Source organism: Onychomys torridus, chromosome 1 (assembly GCF_903995425.1).
Source record: "Onychomys torridus chromosome 1, mOncTor1.1, whole genome shotgun sequence".
Classification (NCBI taxonomy): Eukaryota; Metazoa; Chordata; class Mammalia; order Rodentia; family Cricetidae; genus Onychomys; species Onychomys torridus.
The window spans coordinates 150,423,130-150,446,990 of NC_050443.1; the positions used below are offsets into that span (position 1 = coordinate 150,423,130).

The 23,861-nt window shown below is 37.9% G+C and overlaps 1 protein-coding gene across 2 annotated transcripts in view; it reads left to right on the forward strand.

The window, feature by feature from the left end:
* The first annotated feature begins 713 nt into the window (after positions 1-713).
* A1cf (APOBEC1 complementation factor) overlaps positions 714-23,861 on the forward strand; it is a 48,627-nt gene continuing 25,479 nt past the window's right edge. For both annotated transcript variants that reach the window (XM_036167153.1, XM_036167155.1), the window contains exons 1-4: positions 714-812; positions 15,541-15,675; positions 17,660-17,790; positions 23,328-23,566. In XM_036167153.1, the coding sequence (XP_036023046.1) occupies positions 714-812; positions 15,541-15,675; positions 17,660-17,790; positions 23,328-23,566 (604 nt within the window). The remainder of the gene's footprint in view (positions 813-15,540; positions 15,676-17,659; positions 17,791-23,327; positions 23,567-23,861) is intronic.

The following is a 23,861-nucleotide window of genomic DNA, read 5'->3' on the forward strand; positions in this document are numbered from 1 at the left end:
CATATTATCTGTCCCTCCCTCCCTCCGTGTGTGTGTGTGTGTGTGTGTGTGTGTGTGTGTGTGTATGTATGTGTGTGTGTGTGTTATGTGCACATGTAAATGATGTGCAAGTGTACACCTGAGGTCAGAAGAAGACATCTGGCACCCTGCTCTATCACTCTCCACCTCATTTTTCTCAAAACAGGGTCTTTTGCTGAACCCAGAGCTAGGTTGGTGGCAAGAAAGCTCTGGTAATGCCACCACGGTGCTAGGGTTACAAACTGTACATGGTTCAGGGAACTTAACTGAGATTTTCATGCTTGAGCACGAAGCACTCTTACCTGCTAAGCTATCTCCCTTCACATCCTTTTAATTGGCATGAACTAATTTCCTTGGATATTTAGCAATATCCAAGAACTGAACTGAGAATGAGTGGACTATGTTCTAATCAGAGAATGCATCATCTTTGGTTTTTGTTTCTTTCTAAAGGTTGAATATTTTAAAATTATATATAATTATAAAAGTGTGGTTTAAAAAAACCATTTGGCAAGCCTTATCTGAATGCAGCTGCTAGCAGTAATAACATGAATGATTCATTTATCGACCTATCCTAAAGATGCCCTCACATGAAGGGCAAATGTGGACTTGGCTGTAGCAATTTATTTAATTTATCTTAAATTTGGTTTCAGTGAGCAACCCTAATTAACCTGATTTTTTGCTGATAATCACTCTCAATGGAATCAAATCACAAATCCGGGGATGGATTGAGCGGCACCCAGAAGGAAGCGGCCCTCCGCGCACTGGTCCAGCGCACAGGATATAGCTTGGTCCAGGTAGGCACTTCTTGTGATGACTGCTGAGACTCAACATTGAATCCAGAGTCTTGGAAACACTAACGTCCCTTGATGCAGAATGCCAGCAGCTCCTGTGTAACTCTCACAGAGTTGTCTTTCACAGAAGAGAAGAAAATAACCCATTTCAGGTCTGAAGGTGACCTTGTAGATGAAGTATTCTCCCCTGGACTATCCTCTCAACCTTAACTTGTTGCTTGAAAGTGGAACCATTATCCACAGCCATAGAGACTATTGCAGTTTCAAAAGAACATTTCATAATATGGAAAGGCAGCTAGAATCCCCAGCTCTTAGTGAAGATGAACCTAGCTAATGTTAGAGGAATTGGTAGAAAATGAAGGTCTTGGCAGATGAAGGAAGACTCCAAGATGTGACTTCCAAGAAGGTAATATTTTGTCAGTTTAGCTATTTCAGCTGGTCTAGTCAAAGGCATATAACAATAACTTCTGTCCAAAGAAAGGTGGCCCTTTTGAAAAAACAAAACAAAGGTCACTAGAAAGGCCTGATTGTTAGTCATCTTTTGCATATGATTATTGTCATTGTGATAACTTTTCTTATTGAATATATGCTGCATTAAGGAGCAAGCTAGTGTTAGATACATAAAAATTATCCCATTAGAATACATAATGCTTCTTTTGTAGCAAGACAATGTATTTGGATCTACCAACTATTGGTTTTTCACCCACATACTTTTCCAATGGACTCAAATCCAACTATCATTATGAATACAAATGTTATGTATGAACAGTGATTAAAAAAATATGCCACATCCTACTTTTACTAGCTGTACTATTGTTAGATTGTTGGAAATGTACTAGGTTTACTTATACTAATTCTATAAATCATAAATGCATTGTTATACATGATATAATACCTCAAGTATTTGTATTTTTCATCCCAATAAAGAGTTAGTCAGGCTTTTAAAATATTTCATAAATTTTATTGTTCCATAGTTGACTTTTAAAGGTTAATTAAGTAAAGGGAGACACTGAGATATTTGCTACAATACTTACTAAAAGCTCAGTTATTTTAGGATCAATGAACTGTAAATGTTCTTATCTCTAAAATTAATGGATAATTTAAATATTTATGTATCTTTCCACTACACGAAAATAATCACAGATAATTCTAAAGAATTTAGTCTATAAAACAAATATATTTAATGTAACTTGTTTTTCACAAGTCTTCAGGAACAGTTAACTGTAAAGATGGTCTTTCTTTTTTTAAAAAAAGATGTTTTTTCTTTCATTTTATTAATAAATACTTTCATAAATATTATATAATCAAAAGTGATTTTATATTAGTTTTTTTTTAATTTTAGCTCCCCTCAAGCCTTAAACTTTTATTCAGGAGATGCAGCAAAGCAAAAGCATTCAACCCTTTTAAAACTTGTTAGTCAATCTTTAGGTACATAAGAGCAGTCTACATTTCTGATATCACAAACATAAGTAGAAGAAAGTATGGAAATGATTAAATAAACTATGGTTGCCCAGGCACTTTCTTTAACAAGCAAAATTCAAGGGGAAACTCCTACAGCCTAAACTGTCCATTTAACATTACTCTCTATGCCAACACCCTCCCACCAAGATAGAATATAGGGTAGGATAATCCTCGTGGTATTTTAGTAATATTCAGGTAATAAAGGATTCCTCCTGAAAATGCTGAGATTTAGGTCAAGTGTAATTATTTAGAGTCAACATTCTGGCCCCTTCCTGTATGCATCAGATTGAAAAAGAATTTCTTTTCTATTTCCTGGTCTATTCCTTGATCTGTTAAATGCAATTTCTCACTCGGCTTTGAAGCAGCAGGATGGATGAAGCAGAAGAGAGTGGGAAGTGGGGTGTTTGACCAGTTCTGACACAGGGATCTGAGGAACTAAAGCTGTGGGGATATCTCTAGGCATTCAAAAAGTGCCTTGTTGGAATCTAAACTTAGCAGCACTACTTAAGCAATATTTGTTAGCAGAATGATTATTGGGTGTGAAGTTCTCTGATGACATGGAAGCCTAGCATTCCAAAAACTAGTTGCTTAGACCTAAATGTTCCAATCAAAGGGATAAAAATATGTGTGTGTGTGTATATATATATATATACATTTCAATATGTTTTAAAATATGTACACAATAAATAGTTTTGAATTAGAAATCTCTCCTGATTTGGGCTGTAAATGTGGGAAATGGCACAATCAGAAGGCCATACTCTCACCTGCTCCTTATCACTTGCTAAGTGTACAATCATGAACAAGTTTCCTAATTGCTAGAGACCTTAATTTACCCTAAGGTCAGTAAAGTCCAGCCCTAGACTATTAGCCTTGATTTTGTAATCAGTGTCATCTCAGTGTACTCATGGACAGCTGACTGGACTCTAGGTCAAAGAGTAGATCCTGTGTATCAAGACAAAACCTCAGGCTCTATGATTCAGGTAAATCTTCTTGTCTTCCTAATACTTCAGCATTCCTATGCTGGAATAAAGGAATGACCGATACCAAAGAAGACAGCAGACAGCATTGACTTATTTTTGTTGTTGTTGTTGTTTGTTTGTTTTAAATCTCTGGACAGAATGAAGATGATAGTTAACTTCTGATTCAAAGGACTTGCCCTTCTGTGTCTTTCCAGTGTGATATCAAATTCAAATTCAAAACACAGAGGTGACGAGTCTGTGTGCTCTTATCACCAGCAGGACAAACACAGTTATCAAAAATAGAATTTTACAAGTTACTTAATAACATAAGCTAGCCCTTAATGTGGCAACTGATGCAATAACATGTGCTTATGAGGATTAAAAGCATAAGCTGTAACATCTCTTTTTATGTAACTGAATATCCTTGGATATTTGTGCCTGAACGTTTTATCAAAGTTCTTTGGAGACTGAAAAACTCAATGCCATATCCTTAAAACAGAAAGGTTTAAATAATTGTAACTTCTAAAAATTATATAAAGCTAACATGTTAAACTTTAAGCTCCATAGCAGCACTACGTGATGTAGAAATATTTGGATATTGTACTACAGGGTGGTGAGGTTATTTGAGGGGTTTTCCTTTTTATTTTTCTACTCCTAATTATATTTCCTAGATTTCTAAAGCTGCCAAATATTGTTTTGAGAGTCAAAGGAGAAAAAAATCATATGACATGCAAAAGTGTGTACATACACCTCAACATTTAGTTTTAAAACCTAAATGTTTCAAATACCATGTTAAGAACACATGAATTTAAAAATTGGAAAATAAAATATTCTCTCTGATTAAGTACACTTTTTCATGTCTGATATTTTCTTTATTTTCTAATCTTTCCACAGTGACTGTAGATTATTTGAGGGGGAAGTATCCTAAAGTAGAAAAAAACTACAATAATTATTCAGTTAGGAAAACTGGACAATTTTCATAGAAAGAATTTCACTGTCTCATCTGGATGGTGGGTATCTGGAGTCACTGAGCAAATCTTTGTTCAATGTTTGTGTCATATTAATAGAGTCCAAACCTCCTCTTTGTAGTTAGACAACTGCCCTAGAATTATACATCATAGACTGGCAAACAGTCAAGTGTGGCTATAGCCTGTATCTAAACTCAGTGCATATGAACGGGTTTTACATTTCAAAGGGTTAATATTTTATTAAAAAGCCTAAAATGTCAACTATCTGACCTTCAGCAGTAATGTTTGCTGATCTCGAATGGCAACATTAGAAGCCTGGAAGTCTGTCCCATAAGCTAATCCACAATCCCTAAGGAAAGTTTCCAACATTAAAAAAAAAAAAAATGATGTTTCCAAAGATTGTAGAGGAGGAGGGGAAGGGGAGAGGGGGAGAAGGAGGAGGAGGAGGAGAAGAAGAAGAAGAAGAAGAAGGAGAAGATGAAGTAAGAAGGAAGAGAACATGACTACTCCTAAGGCATGGAGGAGATTTTTATTGTAGAGATAAGGGAGGAAGCAGGCAGAGGGAAGAGTCCATGAGGAACATGGCCGTCAAACTATGCTGGGCCATGAATGAAGAGAGGGAGAGGGAGAGCAAGAGAGGAATCACTGACCAGTCAGGAGGGGTTGCCTGGATCAAGAGGCCGCTAAGAGGGTAAAAGGATAAAAAGACTGGGATAGCCAACATGGCTGGATTATACAGGAATGAGCCACTCCCTGGGCTAGAGAAGGTTAGGGTAGGGGGCCAGCATGGCAGCCATACCCAAAAATGGTAGGGACTGAGGGATGCTGGGAAAACCTGACAGCCAGGTCTGCTTTGATATGTTCAATAGACACCCCAGTTAGCCATTTGTCCTGGGAAGTAGATGCAACCTTCTTTATTTCCCCCATCCATGCTAACTCAAGAACCTAGCCTTTATCCCTCTATTTATTGATATAGTGATTGACTCCACAGAGAAATCTAGTTTTTACCCTTATGAAGATCATTCTCATTGGAAAACAGAAAACAAGGAAGAAAATCAGTGACAATCAAGGACTTTCAGTGCCTTGGATTTGAATCACAAACCAGGTTGAATGAGAGAAGCAGATGACAACCTTCAGACAAGATGTCACTGTTAGGAGATGGAAGCAAGCAAACCTCTCAAAAAGCCACAAACATACTAACATCCCTGGCATAGGGAACCACACCTTAACCAAAACATTTGTCAAATGTATAATATCTTTGGGAAGTGAAGACCTATGTTTCAAAGATTGCCACATTTAAAATGATGTAAGTTGGCTCTCACGTCCCTTTAACCAGGTATGAGCCTGGCTACTGTGACAATCCCCCATCCTTAATTCTTGCCCTTAAACTGCATGTAGGCTCTCTGATTAAGAGGGTTTCAATGGAATTATATGCTTTTATTCTGATTTGCAAATGATATTAATATATATATATATATATATATATATATATATATATATATATATATATATACACACACACATATATATGCCATAAAGTAAAGTAAAAATAATGGCATTATGGCAACATAAATCTGATTTGGTTACCAATACCCTTTGAAAGGCAACCCAGCCTAAGTTAACTTCCCTCCTTTTAGTTAGATGTATCAAACTGTCAGAGGTCAGGCAAAAAGAGGATCCTGAAAGAGCACCAGCAGAAGAACAGTAATTGAGATACAAGAGAGTCAGTTATGCTTAGCAGCAGAAACCCTACAAGCTGGGAGAGAGTAAAACTATATAGCCAATGTTCTGAATGAACAAACTGCTAGCCAAGAATACTATGTCCAGTAAAAGCACCCTTCAGACAGAGGTGTCAAGAGTGTCCCAAACAGAAGCAGACAGAAGTTGTCGACACCAGGCTTCTCTTACAAGAAATGTTAAAGAGAGATCATCAGGACAAGAAGATACTGAAGAGTGACATGAAAACTGCTGATGGCCAACTCAGAATATGCTAGAAGATCAATCCACCTTTGTTCTACAAAATAGTAATAGTCCTACTGACAGCAATAATAACAATAACATTAGCAATGAGAAATATGTAACACAAAGGTATAAATTGCGATATCAACAATTATCTTTTAAAAACATGATCATAGTTACTGGTTGAAAATAATGTTAAATCTATAGAATTATTTTTATAAGCCTGTTGCTAATCACAAAGTAAAAACTCATTACAGCAATCTAGAGAGAGATAGATGATGGCTCAGTTAAGAGCACTAGAGTTTGATTCCCAGCACCCAAATGGTGGCTAACAAGCATTTGTAACTCCAGCACCAAAGCATCCAATGCCCATTTCTGGCTTCTGTGTGTACCAGGCACATACATGTTACACAAAAATTCATGCAGTAAAAGACCCATATGCACAAAATACTTGAGAATCACACATAAAATTAAAATTAACCTTTTTCTATGCAGCACTCACTACACAGTACTCAGGAGACTACACAGTACTCAGGTAGATCTCTGAGTTGGAGGCCAGCCTGGTCTACAGAGTGAGTTCCAGGACATCCAGGAATTCATAGAGAATCACTGTCTCAAAGAACAAAAACAAAACAAACAAACACAAAAAACAACACAAAATGAAACAAAAGAACAACCTCATTATAGACACATTTAAAAACAAAGAAATGAAAATACACTACCAGGGAAACATCACTTAACCAAATGGGAAACGGGAAGAAAAAAAAATGAATAAGTAATATACAAAGCAACTAAATGGAGGTAATAAGTCTTTAAAAAATCAATAATTAACTTGAATATAAAATAGACTGAGTTTTCAGCTAAAAGACAGTCTAGATGAAAAAACACAAGACCCACCGCTGTACTGATTGCAGGGATTCATGTCACCTGAAGGGTGTATATGACCTGGACGTAAAAGAGTAGGAAGATGTCCATGCACACAGAACAGGAAGAAGATGTAAGAAGTTGCACAAACACCCGATAACACACACATGAAATCAGAAACTGTAAAAGAGGTCAAAGGTCATCAAATAATGATAAAGAGTTCAACAAAAGACTGCAAAGAGTGCAATAAAAGAGGTGGTCAGCATGAGGACCACAGAGGTAACTAGTTACCTTCACCTACACTGGCTCAGAAAGGGACAGGTAGAAAAATCAGAGTAGCATTGAGTTAGTCTTTTCCATCACTGCACATAAACCCTAAAGACAGAGATAGAAACTGGACTTCCTGGTAAAACATAGTTTCTTGGTCCTTTCTCTTCTGTGGTCTGTGCTCACCATCTCCTCCTTCCTGGGCTATCCAAGGACTTAGACCATGTATGTTAGTTCTGTAAACACATAGTGGGACCAGTCAAATTCTTGGAAACATGAGTTTCTGCACACATGTCTCTCCAGCCACTAACAGGCCAAGTTTATTTTAGAGCTCAGAGGAGCCTTGATTCTTCTAGATGGAAATGTTGGTGTGGTGTGAAAGCCTCCAAATAAAGAAACAGTTCTGTGAACCCCTTTGTGAGTGGGTCCAACATCTATGGGAACCCCATTATCCTTGGAAATACATGTGTTCCTGTGGCTGTTTTCAAATAGCAATGAATTGCTCCTTAAACACCTTAATAGAAACTTAACACAAGAGATCTTCAACAGAGAATCAGCATCATCACAAGCTAGGCACTGTGGTGCTATCCCTCAGACTAGAAGCAAAGAGGGGTTCTATTTCATCAACTTAAAATTTAGTGTGAACTTCTTGACCCAAATATTCAGAGACACAGACAGGGGATTTTAACTTTGGGCTTTCTTTCAGACAATTTCAAGAGTTTCCTAAGTGCTATTTATTTCAAAAAGTATTCTTTGATATACACATAACTTTATCATTGATCAAAAATGAAAGCAAATTTGATCCCTGAGCTGATGTGCTTGCTTTGCACAAAGAATTAAATCTTGGCTAAAAATGTGGTACTGAAAGGTACCGAGCATTGTTAATGGTTCTCAGAATTGATTGATATTTTGATTTTGTGATCACCAATACATCACCATAAACACACATAGTACAAAATGGCAGAGGTCAGGCCATTTCAGAAATTGTTGGAAACTGTCCCAAAAGCAAACCAAAATTTGTTCAATGATTATTTTATGAAACTTGAGCCAGTCATTCAAACAGAAATGTTTAAAATCAAACATTCTGACATAATAAAATCCAAAGATACACTAATGTAATGCTTACATGCTGAGGGATGAGGGTAAGAAAATATTGTCATTTCCCATAATTAAACCATTATGTTTCTGCCCAATGAGAAATTTTCATACTTAAAGTAAAAAAAAAAAACCACTATAATTTGTAGCATATGAAGTTTTGACTCTGAGCCCATGTATATTGGGTGGTGCTCCATGTCACTTTTGTGGCATGATGGTATTCTCAATGGGCAGTGCACATGCTCTACAACCAAGGCTGCAGCAGAGTTTCAGGATGCAATAGACAGGTAAGAAACACCTCCAAAAAATACCTAGGATTCATCATGCATTTGATTTTTAATTCGTTTTTAGTCATACAGTGTTGAGATTTTTTTTGTTGATGCCAAATTTTTTAGTACTCCATGTTTATTGACACAACCACACATGGAAGTCACTGTCCACAGTTTGACAAGTGGAGGCTACTGGTTAAATTACAGGTTGTAAGAGCCCAAAACACAGAACTGTGTCTGCCAAGACTTTCACCAACTTATATCTAAAATACTAGAGGCACCTGGATATTGCATCAATATATCAAGATGCATGTCCAGAACCACCATGGGTGGCAGAGCACAGCAATCCCAGGCCTCCAAAAGGAAACACATGATTCACAGCCCATCATTATGGAAACTGCTCTACAGGATGCCAGCAGGCCTCTGAAGCCAGCTGGCACTTTACATGTTCTCTTATATAGAAACAAATACAGGTGCTCAGAATATGTTTTCTGATTTCTGATTTTGTCTATTCTTGAATTTAGTATCCCTGTGGATGGCTAAAACCTTTATAAGGTACAAGTTATTTTTCATAGACAGTTTGATTTTGAATGCTTCAAATATTTTGCAAAGGAAAAGAAGCATCAAGAGATTTTATTAAAAGGGTCAATTTGATTTTTTAAGATTTTCTTCTTCCTTATGATGTTACTAATAACTTAAAATGAAGATTGGACTATTTACCAAGGTGATGGACCTTCCACAGCCTTCAGTCAAATAATATTTCACATTATCTTGCATATACCTTGTATGGATTATAAAATTAACTAATAAGGATAACAACACCAACATTGATAGTATATAGGTTAATTATACATATACATACAAAAAACCTCCCAATCTAGTCAGAGATGGTGGTATATGCTTCTAATCCCAGTATTGGGGAGGCTGAGGCAAAAGGATAACAATTACAGGCTATCTGTACTATCTAGTAGTATGTGAGACACTGTCTCACAAGAGAAATAAAAAACTAAACCAGGCAAATAATTATCCTTGTATAGAATTAATTTCATATAGAATTATCTTTATATAGAATTAACAAGACAAATATCCACTATAGCATTATAGTCTGTTAACCCAAGGCAATGAATTTACATTTTAATATATCTTAATTAAGGCCTGTAAGACTCATCTATCACATAATGAGGGACCTATAATACAGGCAGACTATACAAGAAAATACTGTCTAAATAAAATCTTTTAGTGGGTCTTGCAAATTGATAGCTGGGAACATACACTGTAGAATCATGACCCTTAGCAGGTACAATCTAGACCAATGTTCTCAATGCATTGGTGCTGATGCTAAGAACCATGCAGAGGTGTTGACCCCCAAAATCATTGTTCTGGGTATGGCAGGCTTACAGGAGCTAGAAACGCTACCATGAACAGATGAATAGGCCAGCATCTGCAGTAACAGGAGAGAGGATAAATGCAAACAGCCAGGTGAAAAAACACAGGCTCCTAAAGCAGTTTGGTTAGAAAAGATGTGCAATTTCTTTTCTTTTAGGGAGAAGATAAAAGGTACAAAGAGCCAAAGAAAACCAGAAAAAAAAATATTACAGACTGAATATAAAAATCCCGAGTCATTGAAAGAATTGAAGTTGATAGTGACTAGGTAAGGGGTCATTCAGTAATGATCTCCCTGCTTACAAATGGGCTCACACACAAGGCGAAACCATCTGGTCTCCCTATTTGTTGAAGCTGGGAAAGAAAGTAGGCATAGCAGCACAGAGAGCAAAAGGCTGATTAACCTGAAAAGAACACCAACAAAAACATTTTGAATAACAAATATGTCCTAAAGCTCTCTCAACTGAGAAACATGGGACCTCCAGTATAGTATTTCCTGCAATCAGCTAAAATGCTGGACATGTAGACAATTTATGTAATGTCTCTGAACTTCGTTTGTTTCCCATAAAGTGAGAATATGGGCTGATAATGTATGAGCCCTGGAAAACGATGTTGTGACTAAAAGTATGATCTTAGGATTCAGTTGTATCTCTGAATATATATACTATGTGTATAAATTCAGGTACATCCTATGTCTGCAGTTCCTCGTTCACAGGTGGGGAAGATTGTGTGAGTTAACGCATTCAAAGACTCACATAACACCTGACTCAACCACACTGAACAGCTGTCTTGTTGTCATTAGTTTTATGTGCAAATAACAGGAGAAAATTCTAGCTAATCAAACAGAAAATCTTATGTTAAGAAAGTATTACATCTTTAAAAATTTGGATATTTTTAATTTAAAATGTTTTGAGAATTTCATAAATGAGTACTATTTTAACATTTCTACCCTTCCTTCTCTGCCTCCACATTCTTTCATATCCCTACCCCCAACTCCCTCTCAAATTCTTGATTTCCTCTTTTTAATTATTGTTACATACATACATATGAACAATGCTAAATGAACTCAATATGTTATATATTGCATATATATAACATTATATGCATGTTGTATATGCATATATTACCTATATAATATGCATTGCTCATATGTACATGTACTTAAATTTCACAAGGCTCTACCCCTAGATGCTGATGAAAGTTTGGGTTTTGAGAACCAGGTTAAGGAAAAACTTTTATGAATGAAACCCAAAAGCACATCAGATTTATAATGATGAGAAAATGTACCCATAACCAGCAAATGTTCAACACTCAAGTTTGAACTATTGCAAATCTTATACCAGAACTCAATTTTATTACTTCCAAAAACCACAGCCATCCAAGCTGAACGGAAAGCCAAAAAAGCAAATAGCTGACATTTTTAAATCCTCTAGGAGGTAGATTTTCTCAGTGGACAATAGGTTCCGTTGCATGGTGGACAAAATAAACAGTTTACTTTCAGCTAATGCTTACATTAATGCTAAGATTTATTGCTCAGGATGATCTATTAAACAAAGTTATCTAGTTTTATCTTAATTCAAGAAGACGGTAGCCATAATTTCATCATGAAGAGCAATGTAAAATATCTGTGTAGGAGGAAATTCTAAACATGCTTGACCTAAACTAAGTTACAAGGCAGCCTCAGCGTGCAATACTTAAAAAAGAAACAGGAGTCATAGCTAGAACTGAGTCTTCAATTTTTAATTAGACCATTCAAAGTTTTCTACCTATTTATAGAGGTGCAGAAACAAAGGACATTTTGAAAACCTGATTATAAAGAAAGGTAAAAGTTCCTAGAGTTTGATAAACATCCTCTTACATAAAAAAAAACTCTAAGAAAATATTTCTAGTCTGTTTTTCTGAACTATTAATATGTTTGGGTTGCTGAGGAGAATAAGGCCCTGAGGATACCAGCCAGAAGAGAAAGGCACAGTTTTAGTCTGGCTTTACCTATTTTAAACTCCTCAACTATAAAAATAGGGCCTGAAATATCAGTCCTTTCAGAGTGATGGACAGTTATTCTGACCCTGTGACTAATGCCCAGTGCCTGCCTCAAATTGCTCTGGACTTCTCCTGCTGGTGCATTCCAAACGTAGTGGGTGGTTCCCCGGGCAAATGTTCCCCATTGCATGAACTTCAGGGCATCTATAAACTGGTTGGACTCTGCAATCCCCAAGACTATTATTGGGCATATTTTTCATGTGTTTATAGAAACCATGAAAACACAATTAATAAGCTTCCAAACTACATAAGCAAATGGAGCTCTTATACCCATAACATACACATTGTTATTTTTAGCAACTATAGCAATCAAGACAGTAGAAATGAGACCTAAAAAGGTCACTCTGCTCATTGCTTATTTATTTTCAATTCAAAGGAAACTCAAGTATTCAAAGATTCCAGAAGAGCCATTTGGCCATTGTGGAATAAGAGTTTTATCCCCTCAATCTGAGGGGTAAAAATATTGGCCAAATTTATACTGTGTATTCTAACAATTAGTTAGGTATTATAAATATCTGAAATGCACAGGAAAGAATGTAGGAGGTATAACCATCACCCAAATGATGAGATTTGGCCCAGGGAGGGAATGGTGATCAGCATTAATAATACACCCCTTTGTATATAATCAGGGTGAGATATGTTCTCCCCAAAATTTTGTGTAATTAAATGACTGGAAGTTGGAAACAGTTTTAAGTGAGGCAGGGCACTTTTCTGATTAAGGGCAGAACAAATATTTTCATACATTGAGTTGAATGTCTGTATTTGTTTAAGTCTCTAGGCTTTCTAACTTCAAGGCTGTGATATGTAGGGATCAAGCTGATGAACTCAGGCTGACTTCCTATGTTCAAACCCTGGCTTCTCTCCATAACAACCTTAGGACCTCAGCAATTACTCTCTGACCTTGTATCTCCTGTAAAATGGGACAGCAATAGCCCCTGCACCATGACACCACTCTGAGGCTAGAATGCGATGTGGCAGGCAGTAGCTGATATCCAGTAGTCGCTAGAAAACCAGAAAATAAAACTGACCAATTACAGAGATGTCAAATTGGCATGTTTAGGAAACTCTCGGTTGAGATCCAGATACTACATTCTTAGGGGGATTGTGGTTTTTTGTTGTTGTTTTACTAAGACAAAGTATGTCATTTCTCAGGCTTCTTGGAAATTGAAGTTTTGCTGCTAGATAACCTTTAAGAATATAGGGTAAGAAATTACAAACACTCTATAGGCAAAGCTCTAAAGATTTAGTAAGATGAAACAGGCCCAATGGCTTGAAGCTAAAAGTAACCAAGGCAATGCATTCTTATGTCTTATTATTTAAAGCAACATCATATAAATTAACTCAATATAAAGGTGAATCTGACCACAGACATCTTTTAAATACTGCGAAGCAAAGAGCACTGGAGCAAACTCTGACAAAATGATTGAAAACTGAGGTTGGAGAGATGGCTCAGTGGTTAAGAGTTCAATTCCCAGCATCCACATGTCCGCTCACAACTGTCTGTAACTCCAGTTCCAGGGTATTTGACATCCTTACAGAGACATTCATGCAGGCAAAACACCACTGCTCATGAATTAAAAATACATAAGTCATTTTTGAAAATAAATAAAAAAATCATTGAAAACTGGAGTTGGTATAGGCAGAGCATAAAAATGATGCCACAGGTTGCTTGATTTTAGTTAATTTTAAAAAATAAGTAGCCACCTCACAAAAATTATGTCTTTAAACTAAAACATACCTTCCAAAAGTATACACAAAAAACATTTAGGAAGGCAAATTAAAGTTTATGCCAGTAATTACTTTGAGGATGAGGGGAGTGATATACTGAGGTGTTTTTCCTTCCACAGTGTATATTATGTTTGTTACACAACACTATGCATCCTGGCACAAAACTACCTAATGTATAATGGTGACTTTGTAATGAGCGCCAACCATTGGGCCCTTTAATAGTTACAATAAAATGTGATAATCTGGAGTTCTAAGTGTGCTGAAGTATATTGTGACTTGTTTATCTTCCTCCAACAAATGAACTACCGCAGATCAGCAGCGCCCAGTTGGGCCCATATTTTGGTCTTTAACGCCTAGGAAAACAGATAGTTGGCACTGGAGGAAAATGCCAGTCCCATTCTTCTCCAAAAAGAACATTAGGTTGGAGAGAAACGTAGAAGTCCATGTTATTTGGACTGAGAACATCATTGCTCCCCACAGAAAGAGGCAGTGTTAGGGAACATCTTACCATACCATCATCTTTGGAAACAGATTTATCCCCCAAATTAGCCAGTTCACATCTCCAAGTGTTGATCTTCATGTTTTTCAGTTTAGACCGTCTCTACATTGCTTGTCTTAGGAAGGAGGGAAGAAAGGAATTGCTAACAGCTGAGTATTGATTACGGGCTAAGGGCTAAGGGCCAACCTTGCCTATTTAATACAGGTTGCCCTCGGGGCAAAGGCTGCTGTTACCCCCACTTTGCACATGAGAAAACTGAGGTGCTGAGAGGTTAAGTTATTTGCCTAAAGTACCACAGCTGGTGAGTATTGAATGGAGTCAAAACACTCCAGTGTGCTGCCACTACACACAGCTATAAAGTTCAGTCAGAGCCCAGATCCCAATTACAGTCAGATCCCTTGATGACCCACCTTGGGAACATCTATACAACAGTAGAACAACCAATCTCTCTAGTGGCTGGCCATCCCAGCCTTGGCCTGGAAGTTCCAACCCCCATTGAGGCTTCTGTAATGGTCACGCCCACAAGGCGGGGCTTAGGGAGGAAGCTGAAGACCCAGGATCTAGAGGAGAGGCTTCTCTTGGTTCTGGGATCCTGGACGCTGGAGGTAGACCAAGTAGAGTTCTCCAGAGAACACCACCCAACTGCGCCATACCTTTGCGAGACCCTACAACCTATCCCTTCATTTGTAAGTTACCCCACAAAATAAATCTCCCTTTTAACTACGTGGAGTGGCCTTAATAATTTCACCAATATATCTCCTTAATTGTTGAGAAGCCAAGACAGAATTAGGTATTCTACTACAATAAAATGAAATGACAAAAATAATTTCTTAAAACAAAAGACACAGAGCCACAGACTTTGTCTCTTTGCCTAGACCTATAGTGAGGTTCTGAATCACTCCTCTCTATTAGGATGCATAATATCGCTCTAAAACAGTGTAACTGATATGAAATTGTGTAAAGACATCCTTGAATAACTTCTTATATTATTCAGCACTTTACAAGTGTCAATCATGTTTATCTTGAGCAAGCCTTTGGAACAGACAAGTGTTAAGATTCACATAGACATAGACAAGTCTTTAACTTTTATCTTCTAGAAAGTCAACTACTATTACTTGACAATGACAAATATTCCCTACAATAATCCTTAACTAAAATGATCTTTTAAATAAGGAAAACAAGCTAAAGATTTTGATGTTTTCTTCTCTCCTTCATATACCATCCTCACTGGACACACAGGAAAATGGACAAAGAAAGTATGGTGGTCCTCCACCAGGCTGGGATGCTGCACCCCCTGAAAGGGGCTGTGAGATTTTTATTGGAAAACTTCCCCGGGACCTTTTTGAGGATGAACTCATACCATTGTGTGAAAAAGTGAGTCCAAATTTAATTTCTTCTTTCAGGAGAAAAATATTATTCTCTTTAGTTTGCTTTTACTATTTTTCAACTTTTAAAAAATCTCTATGTAAAATATATGTATGCAGTGTGTGTATGTTTATGCTCATGTGTGTGAGTGTGGATGAAGGCAACACAATAATACATGTGGTGGTCAGAGCTCTCTTGTTCACTACTGCATATTATAAGGCTAGCTGGCTCATGAGCTTCCAGATTTCTCCTGCCTTGGCCTCCCAGCTCCCTGTAGGAGCCCTGGGATTACAGATGTATGCTACTGCATCTGGCTTTACATAGGTCCTGCAGCAAGTTCTTCACCCACTGGGCCGTCTCAATGTGCCCGGTTTGATGATTCTCTCTCACATCTCTCAAACCAAACATGGACAGCGATAAATTTTCCTATCCATTAATGACTGTCCCGTCATTATTGGTGCCTTTGCCCAGCTCTTTGTCTTGTTGAACTGAGAAGTTGAAAGACCATTGATGACAACTCTCAAATTCATATCTCTTCCCCATCTCTCTCCTGGTAGCTGAGTCACTGCAAACTCAGTATATCTAACAATACAGAACAGTGCAGCAATCCATCAAGATACTGCTCCAATTTGACATCTTAATATAACTATAAAGTACAGCATTTCATATAAGGAATTAAATATGCTTGTCATGGCTTAAATTTGTATATATACATATTGATTCAAATAAAATTTTCTTCTGCAAGTAGAATTGATTGTCTTACTTAATGCACTGAACAGATTAAGAACGTGGTTACTCAATGTCCTTAGATGATTACTAAGGAAAATATTTCCCTAGTTCCAAATGGCAGTTTGATACTAAACTCAAAATTATAGAAAAAAGCACAATCTTAAAGTTAATTTTTAATACTTTGCCAGGTTTATTTAGCATGAGAATTTGGCTCTTCCCCTAAATGACAAAAATCAGTTGTCACCATGTACAGCCTCTGGTTCAGAGCCACTGATTTTATACACAGAATCTCAACTAGCATACCAAAAATCCTGTACATTTTTTAAATTCTTAACATGAAAACGAGAATGGGTAACACATGAAACATAAAAAAACGTTCACTCTTTCATCAAGTAGAAGTAAATGCTCCTGAATGAGTTCTTTGAAGTTGAGTAGAGTAACGCTAAGCAGAGGGCAGCCAAGAATTCAAGTAATGGGCAGGCTTACTGGCATCTCCTCCCACATGCCTATTGTACGTATTTGAACCACCCTGTTCACAAAAGCTAGGGGTAGTGAACCACTTAGCTTGGATTAGTTCAGGATAGCTGGAGCACAGGAGAAGGAGATCAAAGGTAAGCAGTAGGGTGAGAGAATGGACGGAGAGCAAGCGCTCTTTTGCTGAGGTTCTGGTCCTCTGTCAGTTGTATTGAGGCTAGCATTCACTTTCAACCTGGAAACTGCCAACATAAGAGACCTCCCTATGAAATACACTGTATTCATTCTGACATCATGGCAGTGGGAAATGACAGCCAGGAAGTTAGTTTAGCAAGGTCCCAAATGAGTATCCTTGTTTCCCATTTTAAATGTCAGCGGCGGACTATAACCAAGTGAAGGTCAATCCATGGAGACATTAGGAGACAAATCAGAAGGCATGAGCAAATCTATAAAGAAATTGTATTGCAGATGACAAATGCATTTTGGGCTCCCCAGGACATTACATAAATCTCCAAGTTGTATGACCAAAGGTCATTTGCTCAGCCAAAAGCACATTTTGTTAGCTGAGGCTGAAATGCCATTTGTCTCTATTTTCTTTATTTAAATAATTAATCCAAAGCCACCATAAAAGTATGCAAACCATTCCCCCTGGATACAAATGCCAAACATGGCAGGAGGCAGTGCAGCAAGTATCTTGTGTGTGCCTGTGAGTGCCCGTGTGTGCACATGTGCACATACATTTGGGAGTATAAATATGTAAATAGGAATATTCTGTTTCTATTCACTGCAGATTGGTAAAATTTATGAAATGAGAATGATGATGGATTTTAATGGCAACAACAGAGGCTATGCGTTTGTGACATTCTCAAATAAGCAGGAAGCCAAGAACGCAATCAAGCAACTTAATAATCACGAAATTCGGTAAGTTCCTCATCTTCTGGACTCAAGCTGAATCCAGAAGTTCACCTGTGTCTGTTTTCTATCATTTATGTAATAAAGTGTGTGCACAAGCTAGCCAAACTAGAAATAAAAAGCTAGATCTTTCTTTGGTGAAAGTGATCTGGCTAAACATTTATTTAATTTTATTACTGTATGAGGTGCTAAAGTTCACAGAGATAAAATTTGTTAATTAACTAATTTCATTAATATGTACTCAATACTGCTCAAGAGATCAGAACTACATCAAAGTATTCTCTGTCGCCAAAGAACACAAATGAAAAAAATTTAAAAAAGAATTTGGAAATATAAAACCAAGGTAGGACAGATTGTGTGAAGAAAATGTTATTTGAATTTGGCCATTTTAAGAAAATACTGTCTGTGAAAGTAAAATTCGATCTGCTATTTGGATGAAAAATTCAGTCAAGATAGTCAGACCCCAAACCAGGTTATTAAGTGGGGGAGGGGTACAACAAACAGCAAGTACAAATTTCCTAAAATTAAAACAAACTTGATGTTTGAAAGATAGGAAGAAAAATCCAGAAGGGGAAAGAGAGATGATGGTTAAAGGCAGTTGGAGAATGTCAGCCCTGCTGAAGAATCTGAACTTATTGATTGAAAGACCTGGAATAAGAAAAGAATTTTCATCAGCTTTATGTGTCTTAAAGCATTGTTATGGCTGCTGGGTAGACAGCGACTGTGGTAGAGTGGGGGCTGAAAGAGGGAACCGTGCAGAAGCATGAGGCACATTCTAGATCTAGACAAGAGTGACAGCTGCTTGATGATATATCACGAGCAAAGGGAACAGAACGGGTTAAGAACTGGGCATATGGGGGAAGCTGGAAGAGGGGAACATGATAACAAGATATGGCATTTCAAGTGTGAACACATCCAGAGTCAGGGGCTATAACATGAGCTTTGGGTCCAAGTATCTGTGAGAATGCTGTGCCATTGGGATAGAGAAACTGGAGGAAAGCAGAAAGCATGCAAAACATTTACTTGAGGCATTTGACCTTAAAGATTCACATTAGACACCCAAGGAAAGATACAGGGTGACTTCATGAAAGTGGAGGCAGGAGAAGGATCAGAGTTACAGCATTTCTAAGTCATTTAAAATCATAAGGCACAGGAGGGCTCCAGGACTTAACTGGTGCTGTAGAACCAATAACCTGCTTTTATAAAACAGAGTTCTAAACTTCACGTAAGACAAAACCTGCCATAAATCCTTCCTTAAAGAAGGCCCTGGGCCACCTGGGAGGGCCAGTGAAACAGCAAATCTCTGGATCAATCAAGCTTCACTTAAGGGCCAGCAAGTAGCTTAGCTTCTTTGTAACCCATTTTCATTTATTTAAGGCTTACTTTATTTTAAGTGTGTGTGTGTGTGTGTGTGTGTGTGTGTGTGTGTGTGTGTGTGTGTGTGCATGTGTATGCCTGCAAAGTCTAGAAGAGGCATCTGATCTACCATGGCTAGACTTACAAGTGGTTATGAGCCATCCTCCATGGGTCCTTTGCAAGAGCAGTACATGCTCCACCCATTAACACAGCTCTCCAGCCCCAACTTTCATCTATAAAGTAGAGATTTCATCTATTTCCTGGGTTTAATTATAGAGACAATTCAAAGAATTTTGAAAATTTCAAAACGTTGTAGACCAGGATCCAGTTTTCCACTTTAACTCCCTTCTGTAATGCAGATGAAACTTAAAATTGGTGGAATCTTAAATCTGATCAATACTGACAGAGTGTTTTTCTCTCTAATGGTTTCCCTACATATGCAAAAGTACATTAAGTTACAAACATTCTCATAATCCTGTGAAGCAATTAACAACCAGTGTTGGCTGTCCTGTAACTCACTTTGTAGCTCAGGTTGGCATTGAACTCACAGAAATCTGCTTGCCTCTGCCTCAAGAGTGCTGGGATTAAAGGATGCCATCATCCAGCTTTAGCTACATGAAGAATGACTGGGTGTGGCAACCTTTACTTTAGTCAATCCAAGGTTGGGTTCTAGAACAATCTGAGAGGAAGAGCAAATAGACCTTCCTCCCACACGTACCCAAAAGAAATCTGTGTGGTGTGTAGAAGACTGTATTCAGGAAACCTTTAGTAAAATCCTTTGACTTCTCAGAACATCGCTTTTATCCTTGTACTTGGTCACCTCACACAGATATGTTTGAAACATCATACAAAAATAATATACACTGACAAATGTGGAAAGGGCTATGCAAAACTATAATTTTAATATCAGAGTTATTTTTAAAAAGCATATTGTTATAATGAAACCACAAGTAAAAACATTCGGGGGCTAGTGGTTAAAGACCACCTGATGTTCTTGCAGAAGACCTGGGTTTAGTTCCCATCACCCACATGGAGAATTACAACTGTCTGTAACTTTAATTCTGGAGGATCTAACCTCATCTATGGCTTCATAGGCACCAGGCACAAACATGGTACACATATATACATGCAGGTACTCAGATATATACATAAAATTATATAAACAAATATTTTTAAAAACAAATTTAAAACTATGTCATTTTTTTAAAAAGCAGTTCAGATAGGTTAAGGTAGTCACTCAAACAGAATTCAGATATCCTAGTTATATGGTTTCAGTGACAGGAAGAGTCCTTTCACTCAGTCTTCTGTGAAATATGAACACATTATCAGTAAAAGCTACCCCCATTTGCCTTTTGAGTTGAAATGTACATGGACTTGGTTGTGTAGGAGATTGATAGCTTGGTTGTATGGAAAATAAACACCATTAGGCTGCCAGGATGGCTGTTCATTAATAGTCTTCTCTTGAATCTCACTGTGTTTTCTATAAAACTCACAGGATGTCATAGAAATAAACTAAGATAAAGTACTTAAATCTCTGCACCTCAAAGGACCAGGTGCTATGTAAGCTATCGAGCAGTTGTGGTAGTATTAAGTGGGGAGGAAAGAATGAGAAAAAAAAAATATGATAAAGAATTTGGAAAGAGAAAGTGGCCAAGATCACAGGCAAATCTCCAATGAGAAGCTAAAAGAACAGAGAACCTTTACAAATGAAGAGGTGGGGTAAATTCAATGTGTACTAGTCAGAAGAGACCAAGAGCTATCATCAGAAATCCCACTCTGTCTCGGTCTGTCTGTCAGAGAGAAAACCTTTCTTCCAGAAAGGAACAATAACATATGCTTTGCTGTCAGCCACTATTTCTCAGGGGATGGATGAGGCTATTACCCAGAAAAGACCCACGGCTATCACATCATCTTACTCCCCATCAAATATTCACTGAACATCCTCTGAGTGCCTGGCTTCTGGAGACATTAAAGTCATGCCCTAAGCTTGTGAGAAATTGTATTTTGTCTCCAGGCAATTCTGGGAAAGGATATTGGCCAGTCACACAATTTAGAAATTCTAGACTCCTCCTGTTAGCAACTGATACCAGAACAGCCCACTAACCATCAAAAATATGATCTCAATTAAGTGAGAGAGGTATTTATGCCTTCTTAAGGAAAATTTAAAATATACATAACTAAGACTAGAGATGAAACTCATTTGGTAGAACCTAGCATGTACAAAGCCAGAATTTTAATCCAGGGACCACATAAACCAGTATACAATTGCAATCCCAGCACTTGAGACACGGAGGGAAGAATTGCGAGTTCAAGGTCATAATTGGCTGTATAGTAAGTTTGGGACTAGCCTGAACTCCTGTGTAAATAAAATAGAATGAAATAATAAAACATACAATAACAACAACAACAGGAAGAACACTTTATTAACCCCCTACCCAAGAAACCCCACTCTCTGGGAAACATTGGCAGAGTGAGATGGGTTTGTCAAGTCTGACTCCTGCCCTTGGCTCATCAGCAAAAGAGAAGCAATCATCAGACAGTGGCCCCTGATAATCAAGAGCGAATAGTTTCAAGAAAATCAGACTGGTCCATACTCGCCTAAAGAAGACCTTTTACTCGTGACAAACAAGAAGTTTTTGTAAAGGATGCCTCTTTGTTTTCAGTAATTCTAGCTATTTATAAAACCCACAGCCTAATATTTAACACATAGAAAATATCAAAAGGCAAATTCATCCACAAGCCTGGTGCCTAAGATACTATGTTGAAATTAATTTTCTTTCTAGATTTTCTACATATTTTTAAAAACAGAATGGCACCATGTATTTATTCTTATATTACTTACTTAAAAAACAAAACAAAACCTGAGCAGTGTGATGCAGAGTACTTCTTAATTGCCAGACATGCTTCTATGTTGCTATTGTTAGTGGCTGCAAAGCACCCTTCAGTATGAAAGTCCATCTTCTCTTCACTAGAGCTTCTCAGCCAGAAGCAACAATGTCTACTCTTAAAAGACATTTAGAAAGTAGAAGACATTTTTGGATGACCTGACAATTGTTCATTGGCACCTAGTGATCAAGAACCATGGGTCAGGGCCTAGAGAGATTGTTCAGCAGTTAGAAGCCCTGGCTGTTCTTGCTGACTGTCTGGATTTGGTTTCCTGCACCCACATGTTGGTTAACAAGTGTCTGAAAGACCAGTCCCAGGAGATCTAAAACCTTTTTCTGCACATATGTGTGAACAAAATACTTATACACATAAAACCAGGAAAGTATTTTAAAAGATCCAGGGCTAATATACTACAGTATGCAACGAGGCAATGTCCAGGCACAAGAAAATATCATCTCAACAAAGCTGCTTTAGAACATCTCTGTCTTATGAGACACTGCTCTTTCACAGCTTGGATATTTTAATTGATGGTGATCATCTTCATACCTATGGCCTGGGCCTCACTTCTGTTTGCTAGGGTCTACTCCAGAGGAGCATTGTTTAATCAACAGTTACGTACATTCAAAGCTTGTCTGCTATCTGTGCCAGCGAAGGCACCCTTCACCTTACTAATGCCACAAGGAAGAATAAACAGAGGCCCAGGGCCAGTTTCACCCCTCAGAGTCAATAAGACCTTCACCGAATCACTTAATTTCTTGGAATCTCAAGTTCATTGTCTATAGAACAGAAATAACATTTACTTTGCTCATCTTGCAGGCTCGTTTGTCTGGGATAACTAAGCTAACATAAGAAAATGTATTACAGATGAGAGACCATTTCCATTTTATTTACTTTGTGTATACACATGTGTACCATGAGTGTGTAGGTCAGGGGACAGCTTATGGGAATTCATTCTAGCCTTCCACCATGTGAGTCCAGAGGTAGAACTCAGACCAACAGGCTTATTAACAGGCACCTTTACACACTGAACAATCTTGCTGGCTCCTTTCAATTGTGTTTAGATTGAGGGTCAGAACTGCATATATAGATCAGTGACCAAATCTATGACATACTGCAAGGCCCTGGTTTCACGCCCTGGTTTCATGCCCTGGTTTCACGCCCTGGCACCACCAGAGAAAACTGAGCTGGGGGTCGGGTGGGGATAGTGAAGGGGGTGGGCTCAGTCTATATTGAAACATCCTCTGCCACCATCCTCCCTTACACACAGATTCTTACCTATGAAAACTGCTTCCCCCCTCCCTTAGGAATGGGCGTCTCCTAGGGGTCTGTGCCAGTGTGGACAACTGCCGACTGTTTGTGGGAGGAATCCCCAAAACCAAGAAGAGAGAAGAGATTTTATCGGAGATGAAAAAGGTCACCGAAGGAGTTGTTGATGTCATCGTCTACCCAAGCGCGGCAGATAAAACTAAAAACCGGGGATTTGCCTTTGTGGAATATGAGAGTCACCGCGCAGCCGCCATGGCTAGGAGGAGGCTGTTGCCAGGTGAGCATCCCTCCTGAGCGGTGCTCTGTGCTCCATGCAGACCGCAGGCCTCCACATGCAGTATTTGAGCTTCCTGGCTAGGCTGCCTTTAAGCTTTTCATCTTGCTCATCTTTCTCTAAAGTTTTCACAGATGTGCTTTGGAAAGTTACACATCAGTTCATCAGAAGAACAATGATCAATAGCAATCCTACAGAGCATCCTCAGTGAAGAATCTTCTTAAGATTAAACAAATCTAAAAACAATTGAATAAAAAAGAAAAGAAGAAAATAAAAAGAAAAAAGGGTAAAAAAAAAA